Source organism: Centropristis striata, chromosome 24 (genome assembly GCF_030273125.1).
Source record: "Centropristis striata isolate RG_2023a ecotype Rhode Island chromosome 24, C.striata_1.0, whole genome shotgun sequence".
Lineage (NCBI taxonomy): Eukaryota > Metazoa > Chordata > Actinopteri > Perciformes > Serranidae > Centropristis > Centropristis striata.
This window is the reverse complement of record NC_081540.1, coordinates 11,198,103-11,225,536: the sequence shown is the minus strand read 5'-3', so window position 1 is coordinate 11,225,536 and position 27,434 is coordinate 11,198,103. Positions and strand designations below refer to the sequence as shown.

Genomic DNA, 27,434 nt, shown 5'->3' with positions numbered 1-27,434 from the left:
TGACTCACTGTTGCAGCAACAGGGCCTTAAGGAGACCAACCTCTGGCGCTGTATACTTCAGGGAATGTGTTTACACTCGGCCAGACAAGCTCAGGGTCTGAACACAAATAGATTTTAATAGATCTCTCTCCCTCATCCTGTTCAGAATAACCTTCTGTTGGAATAGCAATCAGCAGGACTTTGTAAAAACTTGGTATTTCACCCAGATGGGCATGGTTTTGCAGGGCGTCGCAGTGATCACTTTGGGAAGCTACAAAACCATCTCAGCAAGCTTAAAATATCAGATCAGTTTATCTGATGAATGTGAAGCATGAAGGCTTTTCTTATGATTTATATATTTGATCTTGACGTCAGAATTCAGACCCTCATTTGAGTAGTTTTTTGTCTAAATGTCAGTATATCTTAGAACATTTGTTCAGTTCAGTTAAAACATCTGCAGGATGTTGAGTCATGGTTAAAGCCATTAAAGCAGTAAAACAAATAAAACATCTAAGCGTATCTTAGTAAAATGATGATCACGAAAATTTTAATAAGCATCGTTGAAGTTAAAATTAAAAGATCTCCTGCGGGTTTTAAATGAATGGTTAAGGGAAAGACTAGGTTAATAAACAACTTTTAAGGATACTGTTTTGCAAATGTATCCAGAAAGTGACTGCCTAACAGTGGTGGAAAAAGTATTCAGATGCCTTACTTAAGTAAAAGTACTAATACTACACTGTGTAATGACTCCACTACAAGTAAAAGTCCTGCATTCAAAACTTGCTGAAGTAAAAGAACAAAAGTATCAGCATCAAAATGTACTTAAAGTATTTATGTAAGCTTTAATTTACTGGGCTCATTTCAACTGCTTATTATACTGTTATGTGGTGTAAATAATGCAAATGTGTAATAGTTTAAATTCATCATGTTTTTTTTGTTAAATCTAAATGTCATGGAGTAAAAAGTACAATATTTTCCTCAAAATGTAGTGGAGTAGAAGTATAAAGTTACATATGTGGAAATACATATTACCTCAAAATTGTACTTAAGTACAGCACTTGAGTAAATGTACTTCCTCACATTCCACCACTGCTACCCAATTTGAGCCAACGAACATTTTATGGAGTACCATAAACAAAATCATATATCAGGGTTGCTGCGGGTTTTTAAAAGGTATTAAAGGGTAGTAAATTAAATGAAGTAAGACTATCTGTTAGAGCAGATGGCTATCTAACGTTACTGGAAGAGAACAAAGCACACTGCGGCCAGTCAGCCTCCACTTGTTTTCCCGGTGCATGTAACATATTAGACCCACCTTCAAAATAAAAGCAAACACATGTAGCTTTGAAAATAAGAGCATGTAGATGTGTTAGCAGAATCCACCACAGAATCTACAAGAAGCCTGGTTACAGTTACAATTAGTTGCAAGTTACTTCTTTAAAACGTGATGGAATTTATTACTCCTTTACCCCCTTTATTGAGAAAGAATGATGAGGTGGTGTGTGCTCTCCCTACACATAACAATGAAATAACATTTTGTGTTGGGGTAAGTTTGAATAGCAAATAATTGTGTCTAGGTCAGTGCTGCTATTGAAGCAAAAAGTATCAAGTAACTGTGATATAGGTACTTGATTTGACTTGAAGTAAAAAAAAACAAAAAAAAAAAATTAAAAGTAATCGGTTACTTGATAATTAGTTACCTCCAACGCTGAAGTTAAAAAGGTTGCCGCTACAGTTTCAGATCAATCAATCGTGTTGGTATTAAAATATATTGTGATGGTATTAAAAAAGGTATTAAAAGGTATTGAATTCAAGTATTTCTGTATATACCCTGTATATGTCAAACCTGAAAATTAGCTGTGTATGTCTCTATGTCTTTAAGATGCGTTTTCTCTCTTTTGTCCTGCATGTTCTAAATCTCCTTCTTTCTAAGCCAGCAAACTTGTTTCTCGTTTGCTCTTTAAGACAACACGACTATTAGCTCCGGGCTCTTTAGTTTACAAGCAAAACCACTAAAATCAACACGGAGGGAAAAACTCGCTTTGCATGCATAAATAAATACAACATCTGCATTTTAAATCCTGGGATGAAAGTGCGGTTTAATGTGGGTCAGACTGTGCCGTTAACTTTACTGTCTGACTGAAACAAACGAGGGGAAAATCGGCAACGAGACCACCAATAAGGGGAAAAAACCCAGATTCAAGCCCCTGAAGCAGCAAGCACCTGCTGAAGCACCTTAATATTATGACCTTTGACCTCGCTGCAGAGAGGGAAATATCATATTTCCCTTCTGTTGGGTTTTTTTCACCCTCTCAGCTGTTTTTCTTCCCAACAGTAGTTTCCACCCTTCTTTGATGTGGGAGGAAGGCGTGCGCTGGCGCTTTTTTAAAACCTCTTAAATATTTTCTTTGGCTGGCAGCGCTCAGGCCTGAGATCCCACACCCTCTCCTCCCTCCTCCTCCTCCTCCTCCTCCTCCTCTCGCTGTCACCCTTCCTCTCTCCCTCCGAGTCCTTCTGTGAAACAGCTGGACGGCCTCCTGTCTGCACTCGCTGTCATAATCTCGTGTGATTTACTCTGAAGGGGAATATTACACCTCGGTGTCAGGGGTTGGATCTCTCTCTGTGGGCCAGCAGGTCACAGTGTGAGTGACACATTGAGCCGATTGTTGCTGCAAACAAAATGTCATTTGGCTTTCCAGTTAATTCTCCTGTTCATCGTCAGTGCCTGTTTTGGTGGATTTAGATGTATTATAGTGATTAAAAATGATTTAAAAGTTTCAAATTTCAATTTATTTTTCACTTATTTATTTCCTCACTATTATTGTTAATTTTTAATATATAATATAATATAATAATTGTTTTTATTTATTAAAAAAAGAAAGATAACGTTGGTATCATATTTTTATTTTTAATAGTTTATTTGCAAAATTTTATTTTTTATTTTTTATTTGTGCAGTCAAGAAAATGTCAATCAACCCTGGTTATTTGTTTTAAATTATTTTTAAAAATGTTCTCAAAAAGTATTGGTATTGGACTATAGTTAGTTAATTTGCAAAAAAAAACAACTGTATTGCTGTTTTGATATATTTTCCTCAATTTTATTTATTTATTCGTGCAGTCAAGCCCAACTGCAGTTAGATTATTTCAGTAAGAAACATTTTTAAATTTAATGTCAGGAATTTTATTTTTACTATTCCTTTTAAATTATTAAAAAATATATATATTTTGGACAATAAATGATTTCTCAGTTTTGATTTATTTTCCAAAATTGTATTTATATGTTTTATTTTTTTAATTTATTTGTATGTTTTACATATCAATCAACTGGGTTATTTCGTTTAGATATCTCATACTTTTTTGATTTTCCCAAATCATGTATTTCATTTTATTCATAGATTAAATTGTGCTCTTTTCCTACACTTTAAACATCATTAAAGATATATAGATATAGATATAGTTATTAATGCCTGCCATGAAATCATGCAGCTTCTCCAGAACCTCCTTTACCTCCTCTGTTAGAGCTCTGGCACATTTGTCCACATATCCAGATTCATTTTCTGCCAATCAGCCAAACATTTAATTGCTTTGGCTTCATCTTAAACTCATTAATTGCTTCACTTGCATGTTAATTCCCTGAATGTGGCTCTCAGATGTTGCTGTTGGGACCCTCAAACACGTCCAGAATGGAAAATTTGAACCTCCGATAGTTCTTTTTTTCATCTTAATTTTGCAAGTAATTTATATCTTCTGTTCTTTCATGCCCATATTTCTAATCACTGTCTGGTTTTGTGCATGTTTGTCTGCTGTAGTCCTTCCAGAGCTTTGCGGGGAAAGACGAGGCGTTCCCAGACTCTGTTAAGAACCTGATCTGTGCCAGCTACGATCCGGTCTACAAGTTTCACCAGGGATTTCTGAAAGAGGTGGAGCAGCGGCTGGCACAGTGGTCAGTATCTGTCTGTTCTCCATTCAAAAAAACTCTGGAAATAAAGTGTGATATTTGATTTAGACTTCACAGAAGAAGCACAAATAAGCTGCTTTAATGTAACGTTGCATGGGAACTAAATGAGCACATGCTATTTCTCACTTCCTCCTGTGGGAATCTTCTCTGTGTTGTTTCTGTAATGACACACACACACACACACACACACACACACTGCAACACACACACACATGAACCTTGTTTTTGGAGAGGGCCCAAGGACTTGCTGGTAAGATGAATGGGATTGTGGGAAGTGATTGAAGATTTTCCAGCCATGTTTGGTAGCTGTAGCCTGCCATCTAGTGGCAAACAAATGTTACTGCATGTTAAAAAAAGATTTTAATTTATTTTCTCTCTTAGGGAGGGTCGCTCGAACGCCCACATTAAAGGAGATTATCAACGAATTGGTGACATCCTCCTGAAAAACATTCAGGGTCTGAGGGTAAATTTATGTTATTTACATCTTTGTGTAAAATTATCGATGTGCTCTTTGTGAAACAACTTTTTCTCTCTTTCTTATGCATTATCTTATGTATTGAAATTGTTTTATTTTCTTTTGCATCTGCAGCAGTTGACAGTTCATCTGCAGAAACATTCAGAGTGTCTGGTTGAACTGGAGCGGGCCTGCAGGTAGGCCAGCATTATATCTGCTGGATTATTTAAAATGAATGTCTTTTTTAATTGCCATATAAACTGTTGAAGCAGAAATTATCAACAGATTTTCAAATTTCTGACTTTTTTCTCTCTTTGAACGCATCACTTGTGACGCTTCTGTCAGGAAAGAAACTTTAAAAAGCGTAAATTTATTATTATTATTATTATATATTATTATTATATCATTTTTATTCTACATGCCTCATTTAAAATTATGTAAAAAATAAACCATTTTCACAAACCAGATCCTGTAAAAAGAATAAAATTTTGCACTTCTCTGTGCAACTGGGAAGCCATGATTGACTTGGTTGAGACCAACAGTCGTGTAGCAAAAATTCAATTTTTTAACGGGTTATCAAAGGAAACATGTTTAAACTTAATTTCAATGCAAAATCTTGTCGGAGCATTTTGAAAACCAACACTTTCTCCCTCCTTCCTCCTGCTCCTCAGATCCAGTCGGAAAGCGGATGCTGTGTGTCGAGACTTTGAGCAGCAGAGAGTTTGCTACCTGCCCCTCAACATCTTCCTCCTGAGGCCTCTGCACCGCCTGCTGCACTACAAACTCATCCTGGAGAGGCTCTGCAAGCACTACCCGCCCACACACGACGACTTCAGGGACTGCAGAGGTGCATTTTATGCATTTGTTTTGTGCACATAAAACAAAATTAATCTCGTTTTTTTATAACCATCTTTTCATCTTCCTTAACCCGTAGCGGGTCTGGCCGACATCAGCGAGATGGTGCTGCAGCTGCAAGGCTCCATGATGAAGATGGAGAACTTCCAGAAGCTTCTAGAGCTGAAGAAAGATCTGACCGGCATCGAAAACCTCGCCATCCCCGGCAGGGTCAGACTCTTACATTTACATATTCAACCCTCTGACATACAGTCATGGAAATAATTATTAGACCACCCTTGTTTCCTTTAATTTCTTGTTCATTTTAATGCCTGGTACAACTAAAGGTACATTTGTTTGGACAAATATAATGATAACAACAAAACTAGCTCGTAAGAGTTTAATTTAAGAGCTGATATCTAGACATTTAACATGGTTTTCTTTTTTTTTATTCCAAGTCTTTTTTATTGAGGTTTATGCATAGTGTACAAAGTATATACATTCAGAAATATAGATGATCGGTAATAATACAAATACAATATAAACATAAACATCACCTCCCCCCTCGCTCCAACAGAGCCCCATCCCTGCAACAACATTACTGTACCATTCGACAACCTAGTATTAATTGAACTTGTGTTCAATAAAAAATAAATAAAAAATAAATAAAAAGACAATAATAAAATTTCAGATTATATATATGTATATATAAATAAATACATAATAATAACAGATACATTAGTTAAAGCAAAATAGCATGATACACAGGTAAATAAGAAATCAATAGGTAAACGAGGGTCCTTATGGATTACAGATTAAACAGAATACAGGATCAGTCATATAGAGCACCAATATTAGTGACATCTAATTTCTCTATATAATTCAAAAAGGGTTTCCAAATATCATAACATTTTTGAATACATCCTCTTGTAGAATAACGAATCTTTTCTAATACCAAGTGGTGTAGAAGATCATTGATCCACATCTTAAAGGTTGGAGAAAGTTTCTCCTTCCACCTAAAAAGTATTAATCGCCTAGCTAGGAGAGATGCAAAAGCTATCATATTCTTTGCCTGGCGGTTGAGGTGAGTATCTTGAGGAGTTATTCCAAATATGGCAGTAATGGCAGAAGGTTCTACAGGTACTTGTAAAACATCTGAAAAAGTTTTAAATATTGACTGCCATAAATTGTCTAGTTTTGAACAAAACCAGAACATATGCGAGAGGGTGGCTGGCATTTTTCCATGGTTTTCTTGAGAATGATTTTGATTATTATCAAGAAAACCATGGAAAATGTCTAGATATTTTTTTCCATGACTGCAGATGGAGAGACAAACACTTCATTTACTGCATTTATATATGGTGGAAATGTTTTTTATAGTGTGATTTTGTTTCACTTTCAGGAATTCATCAGGCTCGGTTGCCTCAGTAAGCTCTCAGGGAAAGGCCTGCAGCAGAGGATGTTCTTCCTGGTATGAAATTTCAGCTGCTTTTTAAAGTGAATCTAATATTTTTGCTGTAAAAATAAAACTAAGTTCCACTTCTTCTTCTCCTTTTCTTCCTTCCTCTCCAGTTCAGTGATTCCTTGGTGTACACCAGTCGAGGAATGACTCCGTCCAACCAGTTTAAAGTTCACGGTCAGCTGCCGCTGTATGGTATGACGGTATGTGAACATATTTGCTTGTTTTAAAAGAAATATGTATATATTTAAGTGTCTTTGTGCTGCAGGATACAGAGTTGAAACCTGTGAAGTTGTTCTTTTTTTAAGTCATAGCATGAATTAGATGTTAAGATTTAACTTTTTTACATCCTATGTTGTCGGTATGACTTTCTTTCCATGCATTGACCAAGTTTAGGATTACTGAGGTCTATAGCTTAAGAGTGTGTGTGTGTGTGTTTGCAGATCAGAGAAAGTGAGGAGGAGTGGGGAGTTCCTCATTCCTTCACCTTGTTTGGACAGCGTCAGTCTGTGGTGGTGGCAGCCAGGTGAACACTCACACACACACAACACATATATAATAGAAGGGGTTGAAATAAATGCAAAAAGCAGATAATATATAAAAAAAACATTTTCTGTAAAGTACCCCCTTCTTGTGTTTAAAAGAATATATTTATATATAGTTATATATTCTTCTCTTCGGATTTAATTACTTTGAATAATTTATTTTATTTATTTATTTTTATGAATACTTTTAGGCACACGGTTAGAATCCACAGCAGTTGAACAGCTTCTAGATAAAAATAATAATAAAATATATTTTAAAATATTTTAAAAAAACATCTTGCATGGCGTCCTGCTGATACATTTCCCTTATTTTTAACCTTTTCTTGTAATAAAATTGGATACAAAGACAAGACAATAGAAAATAAATAAATACATATTTAAAATAATAATAATATTAATGATAAATAATAATAGAGGGGAAATTAAGTCCACAGTCCAGAAAAAACATGCTTAATTTTAATATATTTTTAAAATACTGAATATTTACATACATATATAATTTAAATACCTTTATTAATTCATGCATTTACTTATATTTCTATTATTTGTTTTAATGTAGAAAACTCAATAAGCATGAATAAAACATCTACTGGGAATGGAAGAAATTAATGAATTAAAGAAAGGAAATTACATTACACCAACAAATTCAAGAGATTCTACCAGACAAACTGAATTTCCCCTCGGGGATAAATATAGTAATTTTGATTTGATTTGATTGATTTGAAATAAATTAAATAGGGTGACAATATTTCTACAGAATGCCTATAGATAAAGAATTTTTCGTCTCTGTGTGTGTGCAGCTGTGCGCCAGAGATGGAGCGGTGGGTGGAGGACATCAGGATGGCCATCGACCTGGCGGAGCAGAGCAGCAGCCCGACCAGCGACCTGCTGTCCACCAGCCTGTCTGACAACAGTGAGTCTGCCCTTTACTGTCTATACAGGCAGTGCAGGGATGCACAATGGATTGTTTTTTTAATCGTCAATATACATTGTTTTAGTTATTTATTTTTATTGTAATCGTGATGTCCACTTGCGCGATAAACACATCGAAACGTCTGCGATAATACACTCAAGGATTTTATTTTTTAATTGGATGAAAGAGTGGATTTTCAAAATAAAGCACTTAAAAATTAAATTAAATGTCATTCTTTTTAAATTTTTGACTTTTGTGTTCAGTTTAAATTTCAGTTAATTCAATAAAATAAAGATGGAAATAATTTCCTTATTTTTTCTATTAATCTGCTTTATTCTAAAAGTATACTAAAAGCAGCAGGAAGGCAGAACTGAAAACAGGTTATTATCTTTATTTATCGCAAATTTTATTATCACAATATTCAGCTACGTTACTGCCTGATTTTTTAAAATAAAGTTGGAAATAATTTCCTTAATTTTTCTATTAATTTGCTTTATTCTCGAAGTATAGAAAAAGGAGCAGGAAGGCAGAACTGAAAAAACATGATTATGTTTATTTATCGCAAATTTTATCATCACAATAGTCAGCTACGTTATTGCCTGATTTTCTCATATCGTGCAGCCATAAGTAAGTGACTCTCTGTACACTTTATATTTAACTTTGTGGAAAAAAAATCAAGAAACAAGATTTTTTTCTTCTACTGGTATATATTCATACAAAGTCCTGTACCTTCCAGACATCCATAAATCATCAGAGTATTACAGGAATGTGAGATCCAGCAGGCTCAGACATAAGAAGCCCCACAGGAGAGTTATTTCTGGAAATGTTTGTCACCCACTTCTTGCCAAACTCTCCCAGCTAAAGTTAATGTGACACAGGCTCTGGAGCTGGGACCTGCGGTTATATTTCAATCCTTCCCTCCTTTCTCTCCCTCTAACCCGACAGACGGCTGCTGTCAGCGCCTCATGAATAATCTCACTGAATTGTTCCAGGTGGTCTTTCATCATATTTTTAATGTCACCTGATATATGTAGGTGTAGGCACCAGCTGTCGCCCCCTTTTCTCTTCTTTATCATGAACGCCTGTCAGGATGTTCAATGAGGCCTTCAACCTGGTGACCTTTGCTTTGACGTCTCCATTGATCACCTGCTCTGTACATTTTTAACTCAAACTGTTAAAGAGTATTGGCTTACAAGTAACAACAAAAGGAGTTTTTCTCCTTTATTTGGTCCAGACTCTATTGAAATGGCTTTGATCACTGTTTTGGCTCAGGACTTTGTTCTGTAGCAAAGACCTGCAGCCATTTTTAAAACCATGAAAGTGGCGTTTTAGATTATTTATTTCATCTGAATTCTGCTGTTTGCTCACTAAAAATGCATACGAATTAAATAGAAAATAGAAAGAAAAAGTAAAATTATAAAAAAAAAAAACAACAATCCTGAACTGTATTGGTTAGTATTTTAAAAGATGATAGATGATGATTACATATTATATTAAAAATTAGCCTAATCATATTAGTAGTGACCCATAATGTGATTTATATGCAGGAAAGAAAATAAAGTATTATTACAGAAATAAATAAATGCACATTTACAAAAATGTATCAATTAAGATATTTATTTATTCCATGTTTAATTATTCACAATATAAATGTATTGTATATTTTATGCATTTATATATTTTTCCTATATTTATTTCAATATTCATTTATTTATTCTTTCATTTTTTTTATTTTATTAATTCCTGCATTTATTTAAACAGGAATTAGTAACTTTTATTTATTTATCAATGCGTTTTTTCCATTTGTTTCAGCATTTATTAATTTATTAATGCATTTATTTATATCTGTATTAAGGTCAGCATGCATTCAACATTGTCTTATTTTTTTATTTTTATATTTATTATTTCCTGCATTATTTATACATTTACATATTATTATTTTATTTATACAGTTATTTATTTCTGTATTTATTTTTGCTTTGATTTCATTGATTTCTTCCTGTATTTATATATTTTTTTGTTTTAATTATGCATTTATTGCAGTATTTTTTTTTAATTGTTTTATGTCTTTATTTATTTACATATTTATTAGTTTATTTTCTGTATTTAATTATAAATTGATTAGTTACCAAGTAAGTGGAGAAAAATGGAGGAAATGGTGAAAAAGTTTGTCTGTACATTTAAAAACTCTCCCTGGTGAGAGCTCAGTTTCTTCCTGCTAACTCCCCGTCGTTCCCCAGAGCTGTCGGAGGACGGTGGAGGCGAGCTGGAGTCTGAGGAGGAGCTCTGCGGCTCGCGCTCGTCTCTGGAGCGCCAGGGTCACCGTGGTAACACCACCGTGCACGTCTGCTGGCACCGCAACACCAGCGTGTCCATGGTGGACTTTAGTGTGGCTGTGGAGGTACCGGACTGTGTTTGTGTCTCTTCAGTCGTCTTCTCCACACATCACACACCTGTTCTTCCTCTTCTTGCTGTGGAGTCCAGTCTGTGTGTTGTCTGTCCTTGTCCTCTTCTTCAGGCAAAGGACCATTGATCCAATGTCCTTTGTCTCACTTTTCATGTGTTTTTGTCCTTTTCTCTCTTCTTCACCTCCATCTTTACCTCTTTCACCTCCATGTGTCTGTCTGTCCATGTCCACCCCTGTCCGTCCTCGCCAACATTACTAGAGGACAGTAGTAGTTCAGCCGTTGAGTCGACGAGGCCCCTCAGCAGTCTTCAGGGGCCCGTGTCTCTCTCTGTGGTTTGCTGGTACAGAGCACACAGCCTGTCGTTTAGTGACACCTGCTGGAGCAGAGAGGTACTGCAGAAGCCACAGAACTTATTGATCCTCTAGAAATTTCAATAAAACTACTCCTTTTATTAATATAGAGAAGTACTTTTTACAGTGGCCCTGAGAGCTCACAGCGCTGCAACTTAAAAAAACACATGTAAATACACAAAACACAAGCAAATTGAGAAAACATCTTCATCAATTTGACAACACAAGCGCAGCATTTAGAAAACGTGCTGCAAAGACCACAACACAACAGAAGTGTTTCCAGAGGACACTTCAAAGTGATGCACATGTCTGGACACGCTTGTGATATCATGTTATTTCAAGATAATCTCACGTGAAAACATTATAACAATCATAACGTACCAACATAAGCGGCCGGTCATAGCGTGCTAACGTTAGCCGGTGATCGATAGCATGCTAGCGTTAGCTGGTTAGCAAGACCAAGACCATCTCTGTGCCGTTGAGAGAGACAAACTAAAACGTGTATCATTCATTTATTTCATTTGTGATTGTGTGATTTGTGTGATTGATATTGGCTAGCAGGCTAGCGCTAGCGGGCTAATGCTATTTATCACGTTATAACGTGAAATTATCATTATCTTGAAATAATGTGATAAAATCACAAGCGTGTCCAGACGTGTGCATCACTTTTAAGTGTCCTCTGGAAACACTTCTGTTGTGTGTTTGTTTTTTTTTTGCGTTGTGTTGTGGTCTTTGCAGTGAGTTTTCTAAATGCTGATGATGTTTTCTCAATTTGCTTGTATTTTGTGTATTTGCATGTGTTTTCAGTAGCAGCTCTGTGAGCTCTCAGGGCCACTGTAACTTTAACTGGAGTAAAACAGTTTCAAGACTATTTAGTTATTCTGGTAACACTTTCAAATAATCATAAAATCAATAATAAATGGTAAATTTACAGTTAAGTGCAGTAGAGCTAGAATAGCAAAGATTTTTCTCCCTTGTCTTTTTCTCCCATTTCTAACACAGTGTTTCACTTTATTTCTCCTCACATGTCTTTTGTTGACTCTTTTGTTTCCAGAACCAGCTGTCAGGTAACCTGCTGAGGAAGTTTAAGAACAGTAACGGCTGGCAGAAACTCTGGGTGGTCTTCACCAACTTCAGTCTCTTCTTCTACAAGTCACACCAGGTGAGAAATATAATGGCAGGTCCTGTTAGAACTGGTCTGGACAGGCAAAATAATAAGAGTACATTTTTTGTGTAGCACTTTGCATACGGTGGATGGAGCTTAAAATGCTTTGCAATAAAGTGAAGGAACAACACAATACATAGAACCAGACAAATATTGTACAATAAAAGCAAGCAATCAAATAAATAACAAACAGAGATGGGACATAGAAAGAAGACAGTGACAGTTTAAAGCAGTGCTGAATACATAAGTTTTCAGTTGGTATTTAAAATGCTCACACAACTTGCAAAAATTATAAAACAAAATATCAGTAATGTCAGACCTAAAGAGCCTTAAAGCTTTTAACCCTCCTGTTATGTTCGTTTCTCAGGAACAACAATAATGTTTAATTATCCAAAAGTGTCAGAAATCAAAAAATCCCAATAAAACACTGTTTATATTTCATTAATAACTCCATTACTATCCATTTCAATCAATATTTAGTGCAGTGGTTGTGGTTCAATGAGGATAATTCACTCGTTTTTCAAAAACAAAAATCCATGTTAAAACTTTTTTTACGAACATTGGAAATACCTACATATCAAATACAATGGTTTTACATCACATTGACTTTTTAAAATTTTTATTTTACATTTTAACATTTTTTCTAATAACAAATACCAAACCTGAGCTATTTTTTTATTTAGATTTCTTAAACCTCTGAAGTTCAGGAGATTTTGGTTCAAATTTGTCAACTTCCTATGCATTTATTCTTCTCTCTGTTTAGCATCTTTCATTCTGTCCTTACATCACATGCATGGCTCCTTTTTCTCCACACAAACTTGGCTATCAGTCAGATTTTTCATTTTATTTTAATTAAAGTATAAAGCTGCCTGGAACCCAAAATACAAACAAAAGACACAGGTGTCTATGGAAATGTACCATTTCTTTTGTTACCATTTATACACACAAAAACAGCAGAAAAAATAATAAATAATAAAACTACAAGACAGTCTCTGCATGTAAATTAAAAATAGTAATAGTTTTCATTGTAGAAAGAAAATTCCCATTTTAAAAATGGTCTAGAAACATAAATGGCACACTGTGAAAGCTGCACTTTCAACTGGCTTTCTCAGCTTGTCTACATATCATATATAAATAAAGTTATTACTGTAAATAAAACGTATATTTTCAATAAATAGATGATCTCCAGAGGGTTAACTTAACTAAATGGGTCAGTTTGACCAGCAACATACCATATGGGTTAAAATAACTTAAAACTCAACGCTGGCAGCCAGTGCAGGTGAGCTTAAACTGCCTGATATGCTCGTAAAGTGATCAAGTGGTCACATGTTGATGCATAAAGATGATTGCTGAGTATTTCCTGTCCCCCTCCTCTCTCAGGATGACTACCCTCTGGCCAGCCTTCCTCTGCTGGGCTATTCCGTCACCGTACCGTCCGAGTCGGAGAACATCCACAAAGACTACGTCTTCAAGCTCCACTTCAAGTCCCACGTCTACTACTTCAGATCAGAGAGCGAGTACACCTTTGAAAGGTCAGTAATTAATGGAGACGCTGCAGCCAATCAGAATTGAGTTTTCACCCAGATTAGAGTATAATAAAACCAGTGGTGGAAAGTAATCAAGTACATTCACTCAATACTGTACTTAAGTATAGTTTTGAGGTACATGTACTGTACTTTTTTAATTTTATGTAACTTTATACTTCTACTCCAATACATGTTGCACTTTTTACTCCACTAAATTTAGCTGACAGCATTAGTTACTTTTCAGGTCAATACTTAACATAAAAAACATGATATTAAAGTGATTTAAGTGACATTTGTTTAAATTAAACCTCATAACAGTATGTTAGGAATATAATGCTTTGATGCTTACATAATTCATCAATAAGGATAATAACAAAAAACATAACAAACTCATATTAAAAAATGGGCATTATGACTTATTAGCATTGGTGGAATGTAACTAAGTACTTTTATGTAACTTTATGCTTCTACTCCACTAAATTTTCAGGGAAATATTGTACTTTTTACTCCACTACATTTAGCTGACAGCTTTAGTTTAAGTGATTAGCTTTTTTAAAAATATAAATTAAACCTCATAACAGTATATTAAGTCATTAAAATGAGCCCTATGGTGAGAAAATGAAAATGCTGCTTACATATGCATCAATAATAATAATACAATAATATATTTTGAATATATAAAACAATCTAAGTGGGTTCATTCTGCAAAACAACTACATTTTGATGCTGATATTTTTGTACTTTTACTTCAGTAACTTTTGAATGCAGGACTTTTACTCATAGTGGAGTCATTCTTCAGTGTGGTATTAGTACTTTTACTTACTTTCCTTTTACTTTCCACCACTGTTTGGCAGTCACTTTCTGGATAAATTTGCAAAACAGTAACCTTAAAAGTTGCTTATAAACCTAGTCTTTCCCTTAACCATTAAAATAAAACCTGCAGGAGATCTCACGCCTGATTTTAACTTCAAACAGAGATGATTTTTTAGTTTAGTTTAGTTAATTGGTTTATTTAAAACAGGGACCATGTACAAGGTTGATTAATTACATGGAGTAAAAAGATGGCTTATACCAGATTATAGCTAAAAGCTCATTTCCATCTGCAGTCCCTGGACAGGTAAGAAGAATAAAACAGGATAAAATGAAACAAGAACAACAAGCACACACACACACAATCAATTATAAAAATAGACATATGCACATAGTACAGAATAATGATTAGTGCTGACAAGACTGATTACTTAAAATCCATTTTTTCACTTCACGTGAGAAAGTATGGAAATCTGTAACACTTTTTAGATTACTGGGGAGTGTTCCATGCATTAGTAGCTCTAAAAGAGAAATCTGATTGTGCAAATGCAGTGCTCCGATTTGGGAGGTTACAATCTCCCTTAGTGATGGATCTGGTGGCTCTGCCTATTCGTTCAGAGCAGGGTTGGACAATTTTTTTCAGAGGTGGTGGAGCAGCATTGTGAATTATTTAAATTTTCGTAATCATCGATTTACGAAGATACACATTTTTACGTAACACTTTATATTAAGGTCCTTGTAATAACCATTAATTAACCAGTAATAAGGCCCTTGTAAGTCCTTATAAGATGCTTATTAACATTATCGTGTGTTTATGAGCTTATATAAGTGTTAATAATGGCATTACAAACACCCATGACCCACCCATTATGTCTTTGCCATGCCTTTATTAATCTTATTTTGTTTGCTTATTGATATTAAAATATACTTTATTGCTCATCTATTATAAGTTAACTATAAGTTAACTATGCTTTTTGCAACTACCGGATCTAAAGCGAGAACAATGCCTTATTACTTGTTAATTAATGGTTATTAAGGACCTTATTATAAAGCGTTATCAAAAACTGTTGTTTTTACGGTAAAAAAAACGGCAGCTGTGCCAGAACTTTAATTTTTTTTTAATATGCGGAACTTTTTCTAATATTACGGCAAAATTATATTAGCACTGTTGATTTCACGTTGAAGATTGCCATTTTATTCCATATTTTACCGTAAAAAATAAAAGGTTTTTCCATTAAAAAAAACACTGTTCTGCCATATAATTGACAAGAAAATACTTCATACTTTGTTTGCTTATTGATATTAAAATCTACTTTATTGCTCATCTATTATAAGTTAACTATAAGTTAACTATGCTTCTTGCAACTACCGGATCTAAAGCGAGAACAATGCCTTATTACTTGTTAATTAATGGTTATTAAGGACCTTATTATAAAGCATTACCCATTTTTTTATTTGTTTTACTGCTTTTTGATGCAGGACTTTTACTTGTAGTGGAGTAAGTAGTTTTACAGTGTGGTATTAGTACTTTTATTTAAGTTAGGGATCTGAATACTTCCTCCACCACTGAATAAAACTCATAATAATGTTTTTCCTCAGGTGGATGGAGGTGATCCGCAGTGCCACCTGCTCTGCCAGCCGCTCTCTACCCAACACCAGGAAAGACTTTTACTGACGAACTTGCACAGAGACACTCACCTGGGTGAAGATCTGGACTTCAGTAAAGACTTATTAATATTATTATAGGCACAGAATCATCAGAATCACTACTAACACCTCTGAAACACCCTCTTAGTACACTTCCTGCACCACTAGTGTCTGATCAGAGATGGCAGTCGCCCACAATGTCGTTTAACTCTTTTTTAATGGCTGCACAAAGCCTCGCTGATTTTCCTTTTTTTTTATTTTTTATTTAGTGCCATTGAGTGTTATTCACGTGCACACACACAGATTTAATATTCACCCATGTTTTCAGAAAAGAGGATTTTAAACCTGAATGACAGGATTTACCAGAAGTATTTGGGACACTGAAGCATGAGTTTTTGTTTTTTTGCATTTCGGTAAATACTCCTGTGTTTGTGATGAGGGGAAACGTGTATATAGAAAGCTTGAAAAAGACGTAAAACCAGGATTTTAAACCGTGTGCATGTGAACTCACTCATGGTGATGTGTTTTTTTAATTAGGTTAATTAACTGTGATGCCATTTTGGACACAATTAAGACAAAAACCCATCTTTTCCTTTTTGTAAGGCAACTTTTTGTACAGTTCTTTGATACACTGTGAAATGTTCTTTGTTTTTTCTTGTTTTCCTGTAATTTTTTTTCTTTGTTTAAAATGAAAACTGCTTCCAGCGCCAACAGAGATTTCACTGGTCCGTTTGCCAAAAAACGTCTCTTCTGTACCCCTCAAGTTTTCTGGATTTTACTATTCTAAATAAAGATGAGAAAAGATTGTGTTCATATAAAAAAACGAAACTCAAAAATTGATGTCTTTTGTTTTTATCTCTAGTTTTAATAGGAACAGAACGTCAGATGAGATGAGGACACAAAACAGAGAGGTGGATCATGTAACAATTCAGGAAAAATCATTAGTGCTTCAAAAAAAAACTCAAATATAAAAGAAAAGAATAAAAATCACAGGTGCAACAGTAGGTAAGACTGCTGCAGTTCTTCAGGGATTAACACAGAATTCATGTGAGAAGCTGGGAAATTAACAAGGCTGCGAATGATTAGTTCAATTTAGTCAAATTAAAGAAAGAGGCTAACAAACATGTTTCACTTTTAGCACGCTGACAAATGTGTGCAAGAAACTACAAAGAGGTAAAAAAATGTTTTGAGTATTGTATAATATAACGGCTTATGGTTCTTGCACATGGTGAAATTGAGAACATATAAAAGAAACAAGTTCAGTGAAGTAAATAAAAGTATTTTTCATTTGCATTATTGTGTGTATGTGATAAAGACTTCAAAGACTAATCTATGATTTAGGTGATTTATTTCAACAAAATATGAGATCATTTACGAGTAATAAGTCAAAACTATACACAGGAGTGTGTTGGAGTGTGATTTTCTTGAGATGTCACTGATACCCCTTTTCGACCGGAGATAATTTCCGGCCGTGCCCAATTGCGAACGTCTCTTTGGTTCCACAGCGGCACCAACTCTTTGCTGGACTTGAACCGCCACGTCAGGGGCTGGGGGCGGGGTTATCTGACCAACAAGACTAACTCGGCCTGTTGAGAGAGACCAACTAAAACATGTACGGTATCATTCATTTATTTGATTTGTTTAACTGTAATGTGATTGATAGGTGCGAGCTAGCTTGCTGGCGTGAGCTTACAACAAAGTCAGCATTAACATCTTACGTTCAGTGTTAATAAGAATGCATTGGGCATCCACACTGATCAAAATGAGCAGCACAGATGTGTTGTAGAAACATGTAGTCTGCCATTGTTATACTTGCCGAGAGGGCAGAGACATACAGTAGTGTTCAAAATAATAGCAGTCCAATGTGACTAACCAGATTAATCCAGGTTTTTAGTATATTTTTTATTGCTACATGGCAAACAAGGTACCAGTAGGTGCAGTAGATTCTCAGAAAACCAACAAGACCCAGCATAATAAATATGGTAACACTTTACTTGAAGGTATCGTCATAATAGTGACATGACACAGTCATAAACGTGTCATAAACATTATTTCAATGTCATAAACGTTTATGACTGCTGTCATTAAGTGTAATTCGGTTTTATGACAACTTGACTGTTTATGTCAAGTTGTCATGACAAAGATATTTTCTGGTAATGTCACTTTGATTAAAGTCAAGTTGTCATAATCAAGACAACCTAAGGAATGTCAACTTGTCATGACAAAAACCGAATGACACTTAATGACAGCAGTCATAAACGTTTATGACATTGACATAATGTTTATGACACGTTTATGACTGTGTCATGTCACAGTTATGACAGTATCATGTCACTATTATGACGATACCTTCAAGTAAAGTGTTACCATAAAGGGTCTAAAATCCTGGATTAATCTGGTTAGTCACATTGGACTGCTATTATTTTGAACACTACTGTATATAGATGTTAAGTGTCGTAATGGTGTGGCTCTATAGCCTGTGGAAAAGCAAACCGGCTCAGAGCTGGTTCACAAGTTTAACCAGTTCGAGCACCGAGCCACCGGGCAGGAACTCTAGTCACAAAAGGGTAAGAGAGAGAACTCTGACATAATATAGAGGATGATTCATATAGAGGTAGAAGAAAAGAAACTTTGTGCTCATATTTTCTATCTACTTTGTATTTGCTCGTCTTATTTCCATCAGTTTTTCCAATCTTCTCTGAACACATACTGAAGCCCGTGATCTCCGTAAGAGTCGTAGCTCTCGTGGCAGGGCAGTGAAGGCCAGTCCGGCTGGTATGAAGTCGTGCTGTACACGAACGCCTCTGTGATGCTCCCTGCTGCAGGCCTCTGCTCCCCGTGTGTCTGCCCCGCCCACTCCTGCACCTCCAGTTTGACCAGAGTCCGCTGGTACATGGTGGGAACCCCTTCAAAGTCATCCAGGAACTTCAGCATCTTGTCGTCCACTTTGTAGATCTCTCCTCGGACTCGTCGACCCTGGTCTGGGAGGTTGAGGAGGGCAGGGATGTTGTACTTGCCGGCTATCACTAGCGGGTATTTCTGGACGGTGCAGGCCGAGGAGAGGAACTCCGCCTTCCCGTTGGCGCTCTCAAACATACGGTAGTAGTTGGGCTGGCCCTTCTTCAGGGTGCCGTAGACGAAGACATGAGCCATGTTGATGCAGGAAGGCAGACACTTAAAAAAAAAAGCAAAGAAGAAGTGTTGGCTGAGCAAAATTTCTGACCGGTGCGCACACATTCAACCATTGACTCCTTGCCACTTTTCAAATCCAGACTCAAAACTCATCTGTTCAGACAAGCATACACCACCTAGTCACTCAGTCACCATCTCAATACTGTTCAATGTTTTATTTTGTTGTCACTGTTTTTAAATTATTTTATGCTTTTTTGTAAAGTGACCTTGGGTGTTCTGAAAGGCGCTTATAAATAAAATGGATTATTATTATTATTATTTCATAGAAACAAAAGATACAGACAGAAGTAGAACTAGACTCATTTCAATAGAAAACAATAAATCTGTAAAAGGAGGATTAGCCTTGGTTTGTATTCATAAAGTATTTTATTAAATTTAGTAATTTAGATGCAAAAAAATGAATTTACATAATAAAAAATAAATCAGGAATAAATGAACAAATATATGTTAAAATGCTTTATATTGTTCATTAATTAAATGTCCAGATTTTTAATTGCTTTTTATTCTATTAATACATTTCTCTTTTGCATTTCCATATGCTGGTCTCCCTCTTGTGCTGAAGTGGTTATCCAGCTAGCCCAAACAATCGAGACTCCCCAGAAAAAGACTCATAGACCGGACTGTGGCGTTGTCACTGATCTTTACTGAAGATGTCACGAATGTGAAACTGTAATACAATCCAAAGATACAAATTTGTAAACGAAGTTACACAAACAGAAAAATAATCATAATGAATGAGGTAAGTACACATAATATTGATATGCACAAGAAGAGAAAACACCTTGAGTGAATCAAATTAGCATTTAAGCTACGTGGCTAAATTATGTATCATACATGGCTAATTAGCCTATTACAATGTACAAATTAAAGTGATTATGAAAATGATTGTAACACACAATCTTCATTTATGAAGTTATGAAACATAAAAACTTACAGATATGGTCTTCTGCGGCTTCAAACCAAAATAAAGTCCCCCCACAGCTCACAGACAAAGAAAATGGTCTCCAGTACCAGCCATGTGCTCTCCTTCTCTCAAAACCGAAAGTGAAACTTAACTAAATGGGAGTTAAGACTGCATTTACTCTTTTTTCCACAGGGGGCAGTATAACATTAAACAGCTTGGCATTCAGAGGCCATAACATTCCATTTTTTTTATTTGCTCATTTATTTCTTTTAATATTTGCATAATTTTATTTATTGGTTTTTATTTCTTTTTATATTCCCCTTTTTTATTTGCTTTAATTTTATTTCTCATTGATTATTTCCACATTTTTATTCACTTATTTTAAAGTAATTTTAATATTTAATTTAATCATCTTTTTTTATTCATATTTATATTTACACATTTATTTTCCCTATTTTTTTTATTTACAGATGTATTCTTTCAATCAATCAGTTAATCATATTACTAATTTTAACCAAAACATTTTCTGGTTAGAGCTTTATTCATGAGGATTTTCAGCGTTTCTTTGTTTGTATTTCTTTTAATAAAGCAATATATATATATATATATATATATATATATATATACAATATATATATATATATATTTACTTTTTCAACATTTTACTCCAAAAAAGTGAAGTATGGCTTAAAAGAAGTGATGAAAATCTTCCTGTTGGCTCTGATCAGAATGTTTAGTGTTAAAGATACCACAGTGTTCCTGCTGCTTCCTTTAACCAAAGGAATTTGGACTTTGTTATTGCAGATAACATTGGCTCAATAATTGATTCACTGTGAGATAATCTCTGAAACACACTATTGTTTTTAAGATCATTAAAGCTTAGGAAGGTCATTCAGTAACAGTGTGTGAGGGTTAAGAGACAGAGCAAACATTAGTGGTGGAGGAAGGACTTCTCCCACGTCTCACTTCAGAAAAAGTAACAGAAGTAAAAGTAAAAGTGAGTAAAAGTCCTGCATTTAAAATGTTACTTTAATAAAAGTGCAAAAGAATGAGCATCTAAAAATACATAGCTGCTCTTAAGTTACATATGAACATATTTTGTGTGTGTGCACAGTTATGCAAAACAAAACATCTTCAGAATGTAGAGCATTATTTCAAAAGTATGTATGTATGTATGTAAGTACAGATATTGTTATATATCTATTAAAAAAAAATACTTATAAGGAACCCATCATGTATTTTAAATGCAGGTTAAAAAAATTATAGAAATCATGTTCAGATATATTTTCATTAATGTTATTATCATTATTATTATTATTATTATTATTATTATTAATAATAATAATAATAATAATAATAATAATAACAATAAGAAGAAGAATAGTAATGACAATGTTGTTAGTCTACTATTATGGTTGTATTTTTTTTTTTTTACATTTCTTTTCGATTTACTTTTCAGTATGAATTCAGTTAAATTAAGTTTAAGAATATCCAGTGTTAAATAACTTTGATAGATAGTGCATGATTTCTTCACAGTGAATGAGTAATCGTGTTAAGCAATCAACATCGACCAAAAAGTGACTAAGATTATAATTATTATATAATCGACTAACCCTAAAATGTGCAATATTTACAGCTTTACAACAAAAAACGGCTATAAGCAAAAAGTAAAGATATAACATACACTATATTGTAAGAGTTCACTGTGCTCTGTGTAGTCTTACCAGGAGCCTGATGAAGATGATGGCTCGTAGCTTCTTTAAAACAGGTTTTATAAAATGTTTGCTCCGTGATATAGATAATACAGAGCCATGTGAACAACGCATGCGCAGTTAAAACTAAGATAAACTGGTGTTAACAGCAGATGGTGCAGAGCCTGTTTGTCTGTGGTTTATGATCTTTACTCATGAAATAGGACATTTTAATTATGCTGCAGAATTTCGGCCTGGAAACTTGGATGGATTTGGATAAACATAATGGATCATGTTTTATAAAAAATATAATGATGCTCACAAGCCCCACGTGCAGCTCGGTCAGATATCAATCATATCTGTGGAAACATTGGTATGGGTGCCTTTTAAAACTCTCATGAATAATAGTATGTTTGTATGTGTTTATGTATCTGTTGTTTTTTTGTATGTTGTATGTCCTGCTATTGGGTCCAGACCAGGGGTGGGCAATTAATTTTCCAAAGGGGCCACATGACCAATACCACAAAGGTTACGGGGGCCGGACCAAAACTCTGAACTAAATTCTGCTCAGTATTAATTTAACCGCTTTATAAAATACAGTAAATTATCTGTTTTTGAGCTGCTATTGATAACAATACATGTTATGATAAGACTGTTAATGTGGAGTAAATGAAATATATATATGTACATTTTCTCGGCGTTTTACAATGTTGTGATGCTTTTATTTTGAAAAGGTGCTGTCCAGTGTGAAACGGGTGCTTTAATTTTGAAAGGTAGTGACAGGTAACAGGTGGAACGGTTAAATGAAAAACAAACGGTAAATAATAAGGAGTGCGTAGTAATTCATATAAAGTTGATATAAAGTATCAAAAGGCTTCTATAGTGGCGGCTGACAGGACACAAAGTTTGCTAAAGTTTATTTTCTTCTGTCATATATATTTGTGGCTATATTTGTTGTCTTAACTATAGTAAAAGTGCTTGTTTGCTCAAGTGCTAATGCTAATGTTTGTTATTGTTTCCCACCTCGTAGCTCTTACAGTGGATTCACAAGGTGTTCCGTTTTCTCCCCACGGAAAGGGCAACCCGGTGCACAAAGGATATTACTCAGTTACAGTTCCAACTTGTTTGTTTATTTGTTTTCTGAAAAGCAACAGGTAATAAACCTAAAAAATTAAAGAATGCAATGTTTTAATTATTTGCATAATAAAATCATCACAGCTCAATCACCCATTAACAATAAGCAACAATAATACATAACATAACCCATATTTCATAACAAATATCAAAATATCAATCAACTATTTAATTAAATTAAACATAATATGCATTAATCAACATTTTATATTTATATTTTCATATTTTAGAATTTCATGAATATCATAATAATAAATGTAATAATAATAATAATAATTAATCCTTCTTTCATGTACACACACCATATTCAAAGCCTAACAAAACGCCTATGCAAAAGCTGCATTAGTCTTTATCTGCACCAAAACTACAACTCCCAAAATGCCCCGCGGCAAACCAGGAAGTAAAGCGCCCGCATCAAAAGCCGGTCCCGGCGATTCATTTCATCAAACACTCATAAAGTCAACAAACAACCATGGATGACACAGATGGGATATCAACCTATGAATACATAATGTTAGCTTTATAGCTTCGCCATTTCTGGAACTTTTAACTTTGATTATTAGCGACCAAACCGTGATTTCTACCAAAGCATTGCATTATTTTTTTAACGATCAACAAGGGAGAAGACGTAACACAGTGCACCGATGCAGCAAAGCGACAGTAGACAACATGACACGTACAACATGAAAGCTAAACAAGAAACAAGGAATTACAAAAAATGACAAGAGCTTACCAAGTGGCTGCATACCGGGTTGAATGTATCTATCCTGTAAACGAACTCCTCTTTTTAAAGGGCCACAGCACTATTCCCCACTAATCTAACGTAAACATTTGATCAAACATGTAAATAAGAAATAACAATAAACAAATTACAGGAATCCACAGAAAACACAACACAAGGTGACCAAGGAATTTATTAACTTGTTAATTTGTTAACTTTTTAGGTGTTTAATAGGTGTTTTTGACAAGGTACCTCGGGTAACTTATACGTAAATCGCCTTCAAAATAAAAGCACTGCGGTTATATTGATTCCTAATTTCTGGGTAACCTCATGCGGGCCGGACAAGGACAGCCAACGGGCCGGATGTGGCCCGCGAGCCGCCCAATGCCCAGGTCTGGTCTAGACTCTAGAGCCTGTAATAAAGTTTATATATATAGCATTTTGCATTGGACAGTGAAAGGAAAAACGGACTCCCAGACACTCTATCAAAACCTTATGGACGGACTGGTTTATATTTTATATATTTTTGGACTATTTTACATTGGTATGACAGGGAGGGAAATATTCGCCTTAGCAAGAAACTACTAAGAGGTAAAACATTTTGGGGAGTATTTTATGATGTAATGGCTTATAGTTCTTGCACATGGTAAATTTGAGAACATGTATGAAAGAAAAAAGAATAGTCAAGTGAATAAAAGTGTATTTATTTTCAATATTTCATCAAAATATGAGATCATTTACAAGTAATAAGTCAAAACTAGACACAGGAGTGTATTAGTGTGATTTTCTTGAGATGTCACTAAGAGATAAATCTGTCAGCATATCGTCACCCTGTTAAAATAATCGCCTAACTCATTTTTAAAAGTTTTTTCAAGCAGGAAACACAAAAAACATATGACATTTATTGATAATTTCACTCAAAAAGGATGTAACAAAGGATGGCTATTGGCATAGTAATAACACTGTGTGTAAATTATGTAACTTAAGAGAAGCGCAATTTTTTTAACATGCGTTTGTGACTAAAGCAAGGTATGGTAACAATTTATTTTGAAGGTGTCTATATAAGAGTCGCACAAGCCTGTTAGAAACATGACATGACAAGTATCATGAGCATTAATGTTACTTCAAAGTGTCATTAATGTTCATGACACGATGATGTCACTCTTATGTAGACACCTTCAAAATAAAGTGTTACCATATCTTGCGTCACAAAAGTCACAAAGGCAAGTTAAAAACATTGACTAAGTCACATTTTATTTTGACTTAGGCATAATAAATCTGCTTAAGTCACACACTTGACATCGGCCATTATCTTAAAGGGGTAAAATCACATGATCTGATCAACTGAGGATGGAGGTGATTTTACCATAGGTGGCTATGAGGAGATGATTTAGGCAAAAAAAAACTATTTTTACAAAAAATGACTTAGGTGATTATTTTAACAGTGTGACGATAAGAGAGGATGATTCATATAGAGGTAGAAGAAAGGAAAACTTTGTGCTCATATTTTCTATCTACTTTGTATTTGCTCGTCTTATTTCCATCAATCTCGACCTTCTCTCAACACATACTGAAGCCCGTGATCTCCATTAGAGTCGTAGCTCTCGTGGCAGGGCAGTGAAGGCCAGTCCGGCTGGTATGAAGTCGTGCTGTACATGAACGCCTCTGTGATGCTCCCTGCTGCAGGCCTCTGCTCCCCGTGTGTCTGCCCCGCCCACTCCTGCACCTCCAGTTTGACCAGAGTCCGCTGGTACATGGTGGGAACCCCTTCAAAGTCATCCAGGAACTTCAGCATCTTGTCGTCCACTTTGTAGATCTCTCCTCGGACTCGTCTACCCTGGTCGGGGAGGTTGAGGAGGAAAGGGATGTTGTACTTGGTGGCTATCACTAGCGGGTATTTCTGGACGGTGCAGGCCGAGGCGAGGAACTCCGCCTTCCCGTTGGCGCTCTCAAACATACGGTAGTAGTTGGGCTGGCCCTTCTTCAGGGTGCCGTAGACGAACACACGAGCCATGTGGATGCAGAAAGGCATTCACTTAAAAAAAAAAAAAGAAGAAGAAAAGAAAACATTCAACATTTCATAGAAACAAAAGATACAGACAGAAGTAGAACTATAGTAATTTCAATAAAAAACAATAAATCTCTAAAAGGAGGGTTAGCCTTTGCCTGTATTCAGAAAAAAGATAAAGTAATTTATATGCAAAAAAATAAATAATTTACATAATATACCAATCAGGAATAAATTAACAAAAAAGATGTTAAACATGAAAATGCATAATACTATTTATTATTTAAATGTCCCCGTTTTTAATTGCTTTTTTATTCTGTAATTTATTTCTCTTTTGTATTTCCATTTTTTAATTTGCTCATTTAGTTTTTACATTTCTCTTTATTTGCTTATTTTTAGTTATTGGATTTATTTCTCTTCATATTTCCACTTTTTATATTTGCTTTTATTTTATTTCTCATTGATTATTCACACATTTTAATTTACTTATTTAATCTTTTTTATTTCAATTTATATTCACACATTTATTTTCTCTATATTTATTTCTAGGAATCATGTTAAGCTATATCTTTCATTATTATTATCAATATTTTTATTAACAATAATAAGAATAATAGTTATAGTAATGTTATTATTATGTTGTATTTTTTCTTTTTTCCTATTTTTTTTTTCAAGAATATCCAGGGTTAAATAACTTTTAAATAATAATAATTTAACAAGTGCATGATTTCTTACAAAGTGAATGAGTAATCGTGTTAAATAATCAATATTGACCCAAATTATTTTAAAAGTTTAAATATAGAGTAGCATAAAAAAGAAATACTCGAGTAGATAGCGCACCTGTAGTTTAGCTTATGCTAATTTCCACCACTGGTAAACACAAACATGTGCATCATGAAAACAGTTTGTACCTTCAACATGTGCACGCATGATACAGGTAACAGAAACACCTGTCGGCGTTACATAACCCTTATCTTTGCATACAGAAAGCAAACGTTGACGCCACGTTTGCGTGTGTTATACAACACAAAACGGCTAAAAGCAATAATAACATACAATATACACTACACTGTATAAGTTCACTGTGCTCTGTGTAGCCTTACCAGGAGCGTGATGAAGATGATGATGGCTCGTAGCTTCATTAAATAATGATTCTTTCATGAAAAAATGCTTGCTGCGGTACATTCAGATGGATCATGTGAACAACGCATGCGCAGTTCAAATTCAGATAAACTGGTGGAAAACAGCAGATGGCGCTAAAGTGCCAAATAAAAGTATATCTATCTATCTATCTATCTATCTATCAATCTATCTATCTAGACTTGCAGGTGCAATATTCTGATAATATTATATGCAATATTCTTTCTCTTAAAAGAGCTGAAAATGAGATATAAAATACAAGAAGCACCTCTATACCCGCCTCTCTCATTCGAGTGGGACATGAGCGTGTCATAAACATGACATGGGATGTGTCATGAACATTAATGACACTTTGAAGTAAGATTAATGCTCATGATACTTGTCATGTCATATTTCTGACAGGCTTGTGTGACTCTTGTGTAGACACCTTCAAAATAAAGTGTTACCATATCTTGCTAAAGTCACAAAGGCATGTTCAACAAATCGCCTAAGTCATTTATTTCTCTTGAGTTACATCATTTACACACAGTGTTATTACTATCCCAATAGCCATCCTTTGTTACATCCTTTTTGAGTGAAATGATCAATAAATGTCA

General features: G+C 34.7%; 3 protein-coding genes across 6 annotated transcripts in view; 1 reads left to right on the top strand and 2 right to left on the bottom strand.

Moving 5' to 3' along the window:
• The window catches only part of LOC131963163 (FERM, ARHGEF and pleckstrin domain-containing protein 1-like), an 85,350-nt gene extending 68,354 nt beyond the window's left edge, over positions 1-16,996 (top strand). For all 3 annotated transcript variants that reach the window (XM_059328316.1, XM_059328317.1, XM_059328315.1), the window contains exons 16-28: positions 3,789-3,922; positions 4,319-4,400; positions 4,527-4,588; positions 5,063-5,238; positions 5,326-5,456; positions 6,628-6,696; positions 6,798-6,887; positions 7,128-7,210; positions 8,030-8,142; positions 10,383-10,543; positions 11,955-12,062; positions 13,446-13,597; positions 16,001-16,996. In XM_059328316.1, the coding sequence (XP_059184299.1) occupies positions 3,789-3,922; positions 4,319-4,400; positions 4,527-4,588; positions 5,063-5,238; positions 5,326-5,456; positions 6,628-6,696; positions 6,798-6,887; positions 7,128-7,210; positions 8,030-8,142; positions 10,383-10,543; positions 11,955-12,062; positions 13,446-13,597; positions 16,001-16,076 (1,437 nt within the window). In that variant the 3' untranslated portion in view covers positions 16,077-16,996. The remainder of the gene's footprint in view (positions 1-3,788; positions 3,923-4,318; positions 4,401-4,526; positions 4,589-5,062; positions 5,239-5,325; positions 5,457-6,627; positions 6,697-6,797; positions 6,888-7,127; positions 7,211-8,029; positions 8,143-10,382; positions 10,544-11,954; positions 12,063-13,445; positions 13,598-16,000) is intronic.
• A 1,459-nt stretch (positions 16,997-18,455) lies between these two features.
• On the bottom strand, positions 18,456-23,949 carry LOC131962982 (gamma-glutamylaminecyclotransferase B-like). 2 transcript variants are annotated; one of them, XM_059328102.1, is made up of 2 exons: positions 23,703-23,949; positions 18,456-19,222 (listed from the first exon to the last, which is right to left on the bottom strand). In XM_059328102.1, exon 2 carries the CDS (start codon positions 19,199-19,201, stop codon positions 18,728-18,730), a length of 474 nt encoding a protein of 157 aa, XP_059184085.1. In that variant the 5' UTR covers positions 19,202-19,222; positions 23,703-23,949; the 3' UTR covers positions 18,456-18,727. The 2 variants fall into 2 exon arrangements, with proteins under 2 accessions (XP_059184085.1, XP_059184086.1); XM_059328103.1 differs by lacking the exon at positions 23,703-23,949 and adding an exon at positions 20,175-20,239.
• A 926-nt stretch (positions 23,950-24,875) lies between these two features.
• LOC131963001 (gamma-glutamylaminecyclotransferase C-like) lies at positions 24,876-26,895 on the bottom strand. Its single transcript, XM_059328126.1, has 2 exons — positions 26,802-26,895; positions 24,876-25,725 (listed from the first exon to the last, which is right to left on the bottom strand). The coding sequence occupies exon 2, from the start codon at positions 25,720-25,722 to the stop codon at positions 25,234-25,236; it is 489 nt and encodes a 162-aa protein (XP_059184109.1). The 5' UTR covers positions 25,723-25,725; positions 26,802-26,895; the 3' UTR covers positions 24,876-25,233.
• Positions 26,896-27,434: the final 539 nt, after the last annotated feature.